This window comes from Lygodium microphyllum, chromosome 20 (assembly GCF_053477565.2).
Source record: "Lygodium microphyllum isolate KBCC chromosome 20, Lygodium_microphyllum_v1.1.10, whole genome shotgun sequence".
NCBI classification, from domain to species: Eukaryota; Viridiplantae; Streptophyta; class Polypodiopsida; order Schizaeales; family Lygodiaceae; genus Lygodium; species Lygodium microphyllum.
Window position 1 is genome coordinate 127,443,664 of NC_141154.1, and position 13,756 is coordinate 127,457,419.

General features: G+C 40.2%; 1 protein-coding gene and 1 pseudogene across 1 annotated transcript; both read left to right on the forward strand.

Annotated features, from left to right (window-relative positions):
• Window positions 1–1,129: 1,129 nt before the first annotated feature.
• LOC148019369 (uncharacterized) lies at window positions 1,130–2,913 on the forward strand (annotated as a pseudogene).
• Window positions 2,914–3,816: 903 nt separating this feature from the next.
• On the forward strand, window positions 3,817–5,527 carry LOC148019370 (aspartyl protease family protein 2-like). Its single transcript, XM_087661012.1, has one exon. The coding sequence runs from the start codon at window positions 3,887–3,889 to the stop codon at window positions 5,348–5,350; it is 1,464 nt and encodes a 487-aa protein (XP_087517138.1). The 5' UTR covers window positions 3,817–3,886; the 3' UTR covers window positions 5,351–5,527.
• Window positions 5,528–13,756: the final 8,229 nt, after the last annotated feature.

Below are 13,756 nucleotides of genomic sequence, written 5' to 3' on the forward strand. Positions count from 1 at the left end.
AACCAATATGAGAGGGAGGATTGGTTGGACCCCGGCTCTGGACTCACAGCATGTGCATCTCTACAACCTGTGCATCGGGAAGGGGCCGTCGTATGAGTTCAGCAGGTCGGCCACTTATCTGCATGTGCTGTGCGACTCGCCGCTGTCCACGGCCTTCAAGTCCCCGTGCGCCGGCAACCATTTGACCGTCTGTCCGTTTGCGGCTGCTTATGGCGATGGGAGTCAAACCCGCGGCTTGTATTCGGGTGCGCGGTTGTGAACCACGACATGCTTTCACTTTTATGAGGAGGGTCTCATTCACTGAGGACCAATACAACCGGGCCATGAGGATTCGATAGCTAGAGGAGGTATGTTTTTCTTACTTTCCTATTAAATGTATAACTAATTATAACCTTTTCTCCACCTTGTCTATGTAAGCAACCCTGATCTTTTGTGTGTGTAGGCGAACCCGGATGTGGAGCATAGCGAGGAGGGGGATAGCGACGCTAGTAGCCATGGTATTACTAGCAAGGATATTTCCTCTTTAGATTCGTAGAGGAGTACCATACCTCCTCATGAGGCCTTCTTTTCTTGTATATATATGATATCTCTTTGAGCCTACTGCTTGTGGCCACGCTTTAGGTCGCAAGCACTTAAAATTCCCTTGTAAATGCTTTGATATATAATGAATACATGGACTTTTATTTTCAATTCTCGTGCCTGTAAGATACATTGTCTTTTTCCCAAATACACAATCTGATGTATGGGAGGTTTTTTTTTTCCAATTCTGTTTTGTGCGTCTATCAGTGCGTCTAAATTACAGATAATTCGCGTTTATTTGTGTGTCTATAATGCAGACTACACGTGCTTATACACGAGTCTCATAATTCAAATTAAAAAAAGAAATTAAATATCTTTTTTTTAAATGATTTTTTTTTCCGTTCGCGTCTATCAGTGCTTGTAAAAGCGCATCTACCAGCGTGTCTATATGCGCGTATATATGTGCGTCTATTGCACATCTATTTGTGCGTGTAAATTTGTTGATACATGCGATTATAGACGCGAAATGGTAGACGCGCAAATAGACGGGTAGATAGACGTGCCCGTAAGTTTTTCTCTATATTCAAAAATCGCATCTAAATGTGCGTCTATGAGGCCTTTTTGTTGTAGTGTAAAGGGAATCAAAGTATCTAGACATGTCAAAGCAATTAATGATAGAAATAAGGAGAGAGTAACTACGGTAATGAAACTCATGTACTTTTTAGCAAAAGAAGACTTGGCAATCCAAAAGTTTGTTAAGATTTGTGAGCTGGCTTATGTAGTGGAATTAGAATCAATGCCTTCTTATCATGATTATTCATCTTATACTAACATTATGGCTGGTAAGGAGTTTGCTTTCTCTATATCACAACATCTATATACATTGCAACTTCAAGAGATATTGTCAAGTCCTTACTATGCCTTAATGGTAGACGAAACAACTGACAGGGGTTTAGAAAAGCACTTAATCATTTATATTTCATTCTTATCCTCCGTGGGAAGAGGTATATGCAAAGTAGAATTTGTACGACTAATCTTGGTTTTGCTGATGGCACTGCTCAAACAAAGTTTGATGCTATCATGCTAGTTTTGAAGGACATTGGTTTGAGCATACAACGTCTTGTTGGCATTGCCACTGATGGAGACAGCTCAATGCTAGGTTGTCATGAAGGCTTGGTCGCAAAAATACAAAGGGAAGTGCCTCATCTTATTAGCACACATTGCATTGCTCATAGAGAAGCCCTTGCCATTGTTGATGCAACTAAGTGTTTTCCTTGCCTTTCTTATGTCGATAAAATCACAAACAAGGTGTACTCTTGGATAAATGCCTCAAGTTTACGTCATACAGATTTTCAAAGTTTTTTTTACAAGAAATGAATATACAAGTTTTAGAAGTACTTCAAATCCATGATGTCAGATGGTTGGCAAGAGGTAATGTAATGGAAAGGTTATGCAAGCTAATGCCTGCAATTTTGACATTTTGGAAAGACAGCGCACAAGCATGGTATCAAAAGTTAAGGATCTACAAAGTGTTGTTCTGTATTTGTATGCTTGCTGGTGTCCTAAAGGACTTAAACCTCCTAAATAAAAAGTTTCAAGAAGATGCTTTGGATATCACAACAATCACTCCTACCATCGAAGTGACAATAAGATCTCTTACAAGGAAGTTCTTAGAACAGCCATTTGGAGCAGGTACATCATATCTTCTTAAGTTTATGAATGACACAAGAGATGGTTTATTATGGCATGTAAATGAGAATGGGGAAGAATATATACATCAACTTCTCTTCACAAAAATGCATGGACAAGATAAAGCAAGTACTGCTCTTGATAATGGAAGGGGTGATGTTGATAGTTGTGTTCAACTTGCAAAAGAATTTGTTGGAAAGATCATAGATTGTGTAAATGAGCGATTTCCAGATATGTATGTTTTTGGTGCAACAAGACTATTCTCTCCACAATATCTTCCACATGATCCAAAAGAAAGAGAAAAGAAGGTCAATCCATGGTTGGACAGGTTATTGCAAAAGTTTAGTGCTCCTATTTTAGATACTCAAGGATGCAAAAGTGAAATCTATGCTCACTGACACGCTATATTTTGGATGTGAGGGAATGAGTATGAAGGATGCATGGCGTGTTTTCTCCAGCAGTTCTGATTGGCAAGCAACATATCCAAACTTGATGAGATTATGGCAAATTCTTTTAGTTCTTCCTACTTCATTAGTAGCATGTGAACGAGGCTTCTCTAAGCAGAATATAATCAAAAGTGATCGTCGTCAACTATTGAAGGTGTCAAATCTTGAAGCATTAATGCGAATTTCTCTTGTTGGCCATGACATCAAAAGCATTGATTGGGCCTTGGTCTATGAGAAATGGGAGCTAGTGAAGACATGAAGACTATTTGATTTGTAGTTCTTGCTTGTTGCTCACCTTGTTTTCTATCATGATGAACTTTTTCAATTAACCATGATGTACAAGAGTCTAGACCTTCGAAAATTTTTTGGTCTTAAGAATATGAAACCAAAGTTTTCATTGCGATTTTCCACACTAGTTTATACTTGTTTTTTGTATCATGTATTATAATTTATGGGACCTTACCATCTTATGTTAAGATTTGTTTATCTCTTAAGTTACATCTAAGAATGCTCACTTGTAAGCTCCTTAGAAGTTGGATGCCTGAATTTAGAGCAAAGGCGTCAAAATGAAGCTCACCAAAAAGGATAAAAGCATCATTGATTTTGTCTTGAAGCCCAACCTTGGGCCGGACTCATGATTGCTTGTGTGCGCACTAACAAAAGGGGGGATTATTAACCTATAGGATTGATAGGGGCACTAGTGAGCTATAAAGAAGAGCTAGAAGCTTTAAAAGAGTGGGCATCATTGAAGGGGTTTATGTAGAGCTGGACGCCGACGGGAATCGAGACGCCGTGGCGAAATACAGCGGGAGATCACCATCTGATGGTGAGATATTAGGAGTGCTTTTGCTTCGTGGAGATAATTCGGATCCTTTCTTTTGAGATAATTCGGACGTTAATCCACGTGTCATCAACTCGTCACATTGCAAATCAACGTCTAGACCGCGTCTGCATGACGGATTGCTGACGTTTGAGTTTGTACGAGACTCTCCAGCCAACCATCGTGACTCGTAAGGATCTAGTCCGAGTAGTGAGATGCCATTAGCGAACATCAATATTGATGAGGGTCTAAACGTGCGAATTTGTACGAAGGGGCAAAGCAAGTGAATGACAAGGATCGTTCGTCGCCGATGTCCTCGATAAATAGCCGAGTGGACTTTCCTTTTCACATCAAGTTTCGAGTCTCGGCCATTGAGTGTCAGTATCGAAACTATTCGACCTTGCCGTTCTCGATGGGCAGCTTCATCTTAGCTCTGCCACGGCTGCTGCTGGTTGTTTCACTTATTGTAGCAGCACATGTTCTGATTATTGGTTCTCATTCTTGTTTTGCAGGTAGCAGCTCGCTGACGACGACAGCTGGGTCGTCGGTGAGCTTACGATTGGTTCACAGAGATGCACCTCGCTCTGTGCTGAAGACACCCTCCGTGGAAGCGAGCAGGCACAGCTTGCCAGATGGGATCCCACTGAAGGAGTGGTTCGTGACGGGACGGGCAATGCGAGAGAGAGAGAGAGCGTTAAGAAGGATCAAGATTTCAAAGAGGCGGGGATCAGTGGCCGCGGCGACGTTCTCCTACCTGGGGTTGAGCCCGGGGGACTTTTACACTACAATGCGGGTGGGAAATCCACCACAGAAGCTGATATTCCTAATGGACACGGGAAGCGAGGTGACGTGGACGCAATGCAAGCCCTGCAGCCTGTGCACCGGGAAGGGGCCGTCGTATGAGTTCAGCAGGTCGGCCACGTATCTGCATGTGCTGTGCGACTCGCCGCTGTGCACGGCCTTCAAGTCCTCGTGCGCCGGCAACCATTCGACCGTCTGTCCGTTTGCGGCCGCTTACGGCGACGGGAGTCAAACCCTGGGCACCGTCTCTGTCGACGACTTCTGGTTCGGCGGCGAGGACGGCGCCACACCCGTCCAGCGCCGGCGGCTTGTATTCGGGTGCGCGGTTGTGAACCAGGACATCGCGCCATTGCCCAACTCCGGCGTCGCGGGTCTCAACGCGGGTCCCTTCTCGTTCGCGTCGCAGGTGCTGCACGGCGCCCGCCGCAGGAGGGTGGCCTACTGCATCCCTGACCGCGTCACCGCAGTCGACGCCACCGGTCCCATCCTCTTTGGCGACTACCACTACCCCCGTCCCGCACCCCAGCTGCGCTACACCCCCTTCGTGCCGCCATACTCCCCGATGGTGAACCTCTATTACTACGTCGGCATCTCCGGCATCAGCGTCGGCAAGTCCCTTCTTAAGATCCCCTCCCGTTACCTTGCCGGCACCAAGTCCGGCAATGGCGGCGCCATCTTTGACTCTGGCACTTCCTTGACGCAACTCCTGCGCCCCATTTACGACGTCCTCGTGAAGGCCATGGTCTCGCAAACCACCCACCTGCGCCCCTTCATAACGTCCGAAGACGACCTCTGCTACAACATCTCTGCCCACGCCGTTGACCTGCCCCGTGTGCCCTCCATCACGTTCCACCTTCTCGGCGGCGTCGACATGGAGTTGGACTACCATAGCGTCCTGGTCCCCAACCACACCGTTGGCGATGTCGTGATCGTCTGCCTCGCCTTCTTCCCTGAATCACCCGGGCAAGATTCGATCAACATCATCGGCAACTACCAACACCAGAACTACTGGATCGAGTACGACCTCAGCAACTCTCGCCTTGGCATTGCCAAAGCCAACTGTGCCAAGTTTTAATCAAGTTTGCAAATCCGGTCATCTCTTTGTTACATGCGAGGATCAGCCCTCCGATTTGAAGGGCACTATGCCTTTTCTTTTTTGAAGGGCAAAAATGAGCTTGCCGTTCTAAGAAGATAGGCAAATATGTAGCAAGACCATAATAAGATAAGTATTTCTTTAACAAAGGGTATTTTTTAAAAATATACTTCACTTTATGTATTAAAAATGTATAAGTTTGATCTAGTTCAACACTTCAATAAAAGATTATGTTTACATTATGCCAACGTAACCAATCTAAGTAGTAGAAGACTAAATTAGAGAAAAGTAGATTAGACTTGACTAAAATAAAAGTATTACATGTGCACTCAAAAGTTCAAGCCCGTAAAAAGAAAAAACAATGATCAAATGCTTATCTTGACATTGCATATAACATGAATAACAAAGATCAAAATTTATGATTACATTTATCACATACTAACTATGAATAATGTTGGACTCTAAATACAAAAAGTTATTGCTATTGTAATATATGTGTTAAAAGTATGGTAACAAAAAGTTCTTCATGCTACTTTTTATAAGTTATCCAAAAAGGGAGGACATGACAGTTAGATATCATATATTTATAAGCAACAAACAATAAAAATGTTGATGTCTAAATACAAAAAGTTATTGCACCTACTATGCACATGTCAAAAGTATGATTACACAAAACTATTCATGTTGCTTGGTGCTACTATACATCTCAAAAGTATGTTCATAAAGAGTTGTTACTGCTTATAAGGAGTCCAAAAAGACATAGAAAAAGTATGTTCATAAAGAGCTAGAAACATATGCATCTACTCTAATTTAGCACTACATTGCTTTCACACTTCAAGCAACCCCTTTCATGGATAAGACTAAAAGAGATATAAGACAAATCTTTGCAATTCATCGTCACATTATTTAGAGTGAACCAAAGGTCTCTCTCCTTTGTCAAACTTGTCACAAAGCTGTGTGAGATAATATCTAACCGTTTGACCTCGGATTTGCGGATCCCTCGAATAGTTTTTAGAGGAAAATAACTTTGTTGCATTTAAAAAATGACTATCTTGAAATCTTTCATCAAAGTTAGATATTAATCTTTAAATGAAAGCCTTTGCTAGCCATTTACATTCATCAAGAGTGATCACTTGTCCTTTACCCACCACTAATAAAGTAAACTGCAAGATATGTTGATGAAGTACACATTATTTATCGTTGAATGAGAATACTCCCTTGTTCATTGCCTTCAAAAAGGTAGTTAAGTGTTTGGAACCATTTACAAATGAACTAGTCATATACAAATCCTTCAAGAGACTAATGAGCACATCTATTTCTCTTGCCATCATTGTTATGTCACAATCATTTTCTTGAATCTTTTGATTTAAAATATTAACTTTCTTGAGTATGTTAACCATGAAGTGAATAATAAATAACAATTGAAAATTTGTTGTTTTTTTATACATTATTAGAGATTTAGTCTTCCAACATTCCAATAATATAGGTAAAAATTTTACTAACCTAAAAAAAAATTTGTCAAGTCAAATAAAGAGCTAACAATAAAACCATCCTTAATATTATTAAAGATAAAATACAAAAAATTTACATTTTTATGATATTTTCACAAGACAACCATCTCACACCATGAATCCTCATTATCTCATAATTCCTAGGTAAGAAAGTCTGCATGAGTTTGTTTACTTTGACTCTTCGAAGACATGAATCTCGCATCCATTCTCAAACTTTATTAGCAAAGCTATCAACTTGACAAATCTCTACAAAGCATTCACATGTGTCTTTGGCCAAAAGAGCTTCCTTATGAGCAATGCAGTGCACCCCAACCAAATGTGGTACATCCTTAGAAAGCTTAGCAAACAATCTTGATCTTCTTCCAGCCTTAGAAGCGGCACCATCCAAGCCCATAGCAACCAATCAAGAGAGTGGAAGCTCAAGCTGTTGAAGCACTTTTAAAATACCTTACTACATAGATTGAGCCTTGCTATCTTCAACCACAATTATTTTTACAAAGAAAGTTTCATGAGGATCCATTTCTCGATCCTTCAAGTATGTAAGATAAAGAATTAGATGCTTCCCAAACCTTCCATCGATACTTTCATCAATGAGAATAGAAAACAAAAGATTATGTCCAATCTCTTTCTTTAGTTCTTTCCAATACACTATTATATGGCTGAGAGAAATTGTTTTCTTGAAGTTGGATTGATGAATAATGAATACTCACAACTAAGAGGCATGTTGGGAGTCTTCATATATATATATATATATATATATGAAATTTACATTCATCTTCAAACACTTCTAAAGACATATCTTTCATAGCCACTCTATGCATGATTTGTATCATACTAATAATTCTACACTTCTCATTATCTACCATAAGTTCTATATGTTTTTTAATATGCTTCATATTTTCACTAGCCATAAACTTTTTACATCGAATCGCTAGCTTATGTGACTTAGATGCATTATGAATAACTAAGACTTACTTTTATATAGTGAGGCTACTTTTCCATCAAAAGGATTAGACATGCTCAATGCAGTGCATATTGAGAACTTAATCATTTTCTTGCCCTCCTCATCAATAATAGAGTACGACCATGGATACAATATCTTCCATGAGGAGATATAGTTGTGGACATATATTCTCTTTCATTCATTGAGAACACAATGATCTCTACTTTCATTTTCAACATGATGCATATTTGATATAGTAACTCTCGACTATACTCTAGCAATTGTTGGCATTTTTCCTTTCTTGGTCTACCCATCCTAAAAGTAAAGATTGACAAAATCTTAAAACTAATATACATGCAACCAAAAACTTATAAAAAGACAAGCAATACAAATGCAATACTTAACTCATATGAATCCACTCATTTTCTTATATGTAGACCAATCAATAGCATTAAATATATTCATATCATATAAAGCAATTATATCATATTTCAAGGTGGTTATTTCCCAAGTTAGACTTTAGAGCTCTAATGAAGCTTGCCTATTGGCTAGTTTTACATGGACTTCTTCTCAATATTGCACTTTGTGCTCCTTGTATATTTCCAAATAATGTGCCTCATCTACTTATATTTCCCTACAATACAATCAAGTTCAACACTGCTAAAATATTTTATGGTAAATATATGTTGCAAATATAGATACACACTCCTTGATACTCTATTTGACAACAAATTTATTAATCTTTCCACATTATCAAAATTTGTATCAACAAATAAACTAAAATATAAGTAGTTTACTTTTTCACAACCACTCATTTTTCTACATATGAAGAGAACAACATAGATGGACTCAAACATACAGCACTACTATTCACAAGTATTGCCTCTAATTAGTGATAGATGCATAATACATATAGTTTAGATATTCACAAAAATGATCTAAAAGTAGAAAAAACATAATTTTTAGGATTTAGAATGAGTCCTGGCCTTAGGGATATGCATATAAGGAAAAATAGAGGTGAACCACAAAAGGGGTAGGAAACTAAACTAAACTTGTTGAGACTTCAAATACACTATCATGATTTATAATGACTTAAGAAGTTTCAATAGAATAAAATTTATTCATAGCACCTACCTACAAAACTCAAACACTTAACACTAAACAAGCTTAATAGCATCAAATAATCAATACTCAAATAATCTTTTTTATGTTGTAGACAAGTAAACAAAGACATACCTTCAGTTTTGTTGCCACAACTGAAGTCTAGAGATAGCAAGCTTATTCAATGAAGCCAAAGTGATGAGCTTCAAGGCAACTGGAGCGTGTCCTGTGTCAAATGAAGTCATGCAGCTTGTAGGCCTGCAGAGGAAATATGAAACTTGAAAATGCTCGAGGCCCCCCATTCCCCAGGCTCCACCCTAGCGCATTACGTAGTCATGCAACCGCTCGAGGCCTGCAAGAGGAGGAGAGAGTGCTCACTACTCACTGTGTTGAGCAGCGCATCAAGGGGCTAATCCCTGCGATGTAGGAGAGCTGCAGTGGGGCCGCGGTGTTTCCATCGAGAGGTTGCCTCCCATGTATGTGTTAGCAGCATAGATTATAAAACTATAAACGTTGGACTATAAAACTGTAAACACATAGATTAGGCTTTAGGACAGTTTGTCCTTTAGCAGCAGATAGACGCTCCTGGCCCGTGAGGTCGTGAGGGTGTGTTTGTCTGTTATGAGCATGAGGTCCGGCTAGTGCCATAGTGTAAGAAGTTGGGAATAGTTAGAATGTTGATAATATGCCATGTCACACAGACATTGGTATATAAGGAGAGAAGTTGTAAATTTTCATATCTTTTTGACACATTAATACAATTACAGTCTTTCTCTCCCTTCTTGCTCACAGCTTCTATGGCTTCCTCGTCTTTCTTGTCTTTCTCTCTCCAAATCTAGTCTTTCTCTCTCCTCGTCACTCTTATTCTCTCTCTTCCTGCAGTCTTTCTCTCTCCTCTGTAGTCTTCTCTCTCCTCTTCCTCTCTCCCTGGTTCTCTCTCTGACAAGTGGTATCAGAGCTTCAGTCTTTGATCCATTACTTTCTCCCAATTTCAATCTCATTTTCCTATTTCAAAACCAATTTCAGACAAAAATGGTACAAGACAGTGACTAGTGGAGTGCTGCAGGACAACTACAGTTAGCAAATGACTACATCTGGAGATATCCAAGGTCAGATATGGTGGGTAAAGGCTTAAATGGCTGGACGTCATCAAATTTCATGCAAAAATGGAGGTAACTAGGATAAATGATGGTTAACCGGGCCTAGTTACAGACTAAACTACAGTTACTTTTCAAAAGAGAGCTTCTCTTCTCTCTCCTTCAAGCTTTTGGCTGAACCTTTCATGGTGGATGTCAAGAATTTCCACAAATATCTCTCTCTATGCTGAACATTTCACTGCCAAACCATGGGGCAAAGATTATTTGTGTCCTAAGCTACAGGAGGAATACCATGCTTGATGATTGCTGATGAGTATTAGCCAGGAAGCAGCCCGAAAAATGCGCCGAAAAATGCGCTGATTTTCCTGCTCCTTCTCCCTGCTCAGCTGCTCCAAATTCTCAGCTCACTGATCAATGGTTGCAAAGGCTTCATCAAACACTTGATTCCATCAACTTTCAGCTCCAGGAGAACTCTTATCAGCCATTCCTCTGCTCAAATCCCTAATACACAGCAGGGCAGCCATAGCCACAGACATGGAAGCTTAAATTTCTCAAAATTTTGGACTTCCCCGACCTTCAAGGCTTCTCTAAAGCTGAATACAAGCTGGATAGACTTCAAGATTGAAGACATTGAAGAGATTTCAGCCCGTGCATGTCTATGAAGCTCAAATGGAAGGATTATTTTGGGGCTTTTCATCAAGGAGCTTGAATCTTTGAGGTTCAAGTGTTCAAGCAAGGCTGGAGTATTGATTCTTCAAGGATTTCATCATATTGAAGCATGTATGGACTGATTTCATGGAGATTCCAAGCTTTATGATGGATTATGAAGAACTCTTGCATCAACGGGGTTGAAGCTGACATCTATCATAATTTTCAAGCTTAATGGAGGTATTTCCCTTTTACTAATCTCTGAAATCTCTCAATAATCCTATTGCTAATGGCCTTTCCACTTGTTGATGAGAGGTTATTGATCAATTAATTCACTAGATTGATCAATAGATCAAAGAATAGTATTAATTTTCTTCAATTTCAGCCTATTTCATTGAATTCCTTTTGATTCAAACCATTACTCATCATAGGTATCATTTGATCAGCTTGATGCATAACCTTGATTTGTTTTGTTGAATTTTTTCTCACCCAAGCTGAAATATTGTAAAAGGGTAAGTACTAGCAATCAGTGAGTCACTGAATTGCATAGGTAAAACCCTTCTCCCATCTCAAGTTTTCTTATCTCAATCAATTGCATCTCATGAAAGGCTGAATGAGTATTTTTGGAATTGCATATCATGCTGATTGCTTAGCACACTAGCCTCTGCCATGTTGATATTCCCACCGAGGAAAAAGGTGGATGTCAGGGGAGATAGTGGGACAAAAGAGAGGTGACCCTCCCTCACTATCGAAGATCCCAAAGGGGTGCAACCAACCGACCCGAGGGGAACTTTGCCCACCTCCCGGTGATTCGGAGCCCATGTAGGGAGCCTGTCATGCATTTTTATCCCTCACACAGGTACAATGAGTGGAGGATTGAAGATTGAAGACTTTCCAACGACTCAAGTACCTACAGGACTAAAACAGGGTAAAACAGGGAATTTACAGGTCACTTACAGGGTATTTACAGGTGGATACAGGTACACCCTTCATTGCTGAAGCACAGGTGCAGGTACTACAGGGTACCCACAGGTCCCATATACTCAAAACAGGGCACTTACAGGTCTAAACAAGGTGCAGGACTGGACAGTTCAGACTCTAAAATTCAGTTACAGAATTTTCTGTCCTAAACCTGTTATAGCGTACTATAGCTCATCTCGAAGAGGGCATTGTTAGTTTCGATTCGCACAAAAAAAATTTGAAATCAGAGTTTCCTAGCCAAAGTTATAGCCGTTTTACTGACAGGGGGTACTGCAGGACTGCACTAGTATGGCAGGACATAAAGGCAAAAATAAGGTCCAGGAGGACTATGCACAGCAAATCAGGGATTCCATGATGGATAGCGCACTTCAAGAGAACCCTGAAGAGCCTCAAAAACAAGGAGAAATCAATATACTCACTGATACCTTGTGTGCCCATAAACTGAGACATAGGGAATGACATGAGGCCATCTTGTCAAGAATGGAGCAGATGGTTCAATCTACTGATCAGACCAAGGCTTCTATTGATAAGTTGGTAGAATCCAATGAACAACTCATGGCACAAATTGCAAAATTTATGCAGTTGCAAATGGCATCAAAGGAAGTTAATGAGAAAGCTTGTTCAAATAGTGGCCCTTTAGTCCCACTTCAGCCATCTAACTAGAATGGTCATGGAAATGGGATCATTGGAAGAAGAGGCATTCCAAATATTCAGTATGAAGTAGGAGAAGCTTCACAAAGGCATGATGACTATTTGGGCAGTTTGAATGGAGCTAATACTCAAGCTTTTGGATCGCATACTCAGAATTCTAGGGGTGCTTTACCAACAGGAAGATTACATGGTAATTCTCAGCCACCTGTTGGAAGATTTCAGTCCCAATATGGAGGTTCTGTACTTGGAAATCCTGATCAGCCAGTTTTGGGACAGCAACCTTTCCATGATAGAGAATTCAAGGACAAAATTGTTTTAGCCAAATTCAATGGCCAATCATCTTCACCATTAGAATTAGAGGAATGGACCTCTAAGATGGAGTCCTACTTTGACATATTCCCTAAAACTGATGACATGAAGATACACTTTGCTTCCTTGCACTTAGAAGGATTTTCCCACACTTAGTGGAGGTATATCAAGAAAGAGAATGTACTTGTTGAGAATTGGGAAGCTTTCAAGGCACTTATGGCTGAAGTCTTTGTTTCGCCTCTTGAAAAAGAGAAGCTAGCATGAAGATGGTATGGTTTGGAACAAAGGAGCCTAAGTGTAAGAGAATATACAAACCAATTCCTCAACTTGACCATGTATGTGGAAAGCATCAGTGATGAGGCCAAGTTACACAAGTTTATGTATGGTATAGAACCATCCTTGTCAGCTGATGTTATGGCGCAAAATCCTACTTCACTTTTCAAGGCTATTGAGCTTGCAGAGCGCTATGGAAGAAAGTATAGGAAAGAGTCTTCATTTCAGCCAAGTTATGGACAGCCAAGGACTGTTTTAAAGTAGGGACAAGTTGGTAACATTTATGGCAACAATCATATGCCTAGTGGGAGCTTACAGGTACCAACTTATCCTCCATTTAATGCTTCTAGGCTTCAAAGCAATTTCAGGACAGCAAACATTCCAAAGGTTGAATTTAAGCAGGGTGATAACAAGCCTAAGTCCACTTCAGCCATTACAAATTCCAAATCTATTCCCATGGATCTTTACAAGGAAAGAAAGGACAAGGGCTTATGCTTCAAATGTGGAGAAAAGTATACTCTTGACCATGCTTCAAAGTGTGTATACAAGAATATCAAGCCAAAGCTTCAGAGTATGCTAGTCTTTGAGGACTTTGAAGATGACATAAATGAGGCTAATGCAGTGATAGACAATGCTGAAAATGAAGATTTTGAGGATGATGGTGGAGAGGAGTACTTTTATGATCCATCTGACTCTTTTCCTTTTGATCCAGGCGGAGATGTTCCATTTGATCCTGGTGGACTTTGTAATGAGTTGCCTGCTGCCACTAATTGTTCTATCTCTATGGATGCTTGGACGGGATCTAAGAGCCCTAATACACTTCGTATGAAGGGAAGCATATGTGGAAAGCCAATGTTCATCCTGATAGATAGTG

Bases quoted from the DNA above. Each gene is read 5' to 3' on its own strand.
- LOC148019370 (XM_087661012.1), top strand. From the start codon at position 3,887: ATGGGCAGCTTCATCTTAGCTCTGCCACGGCTGCTGCTGGTTGTTTCA.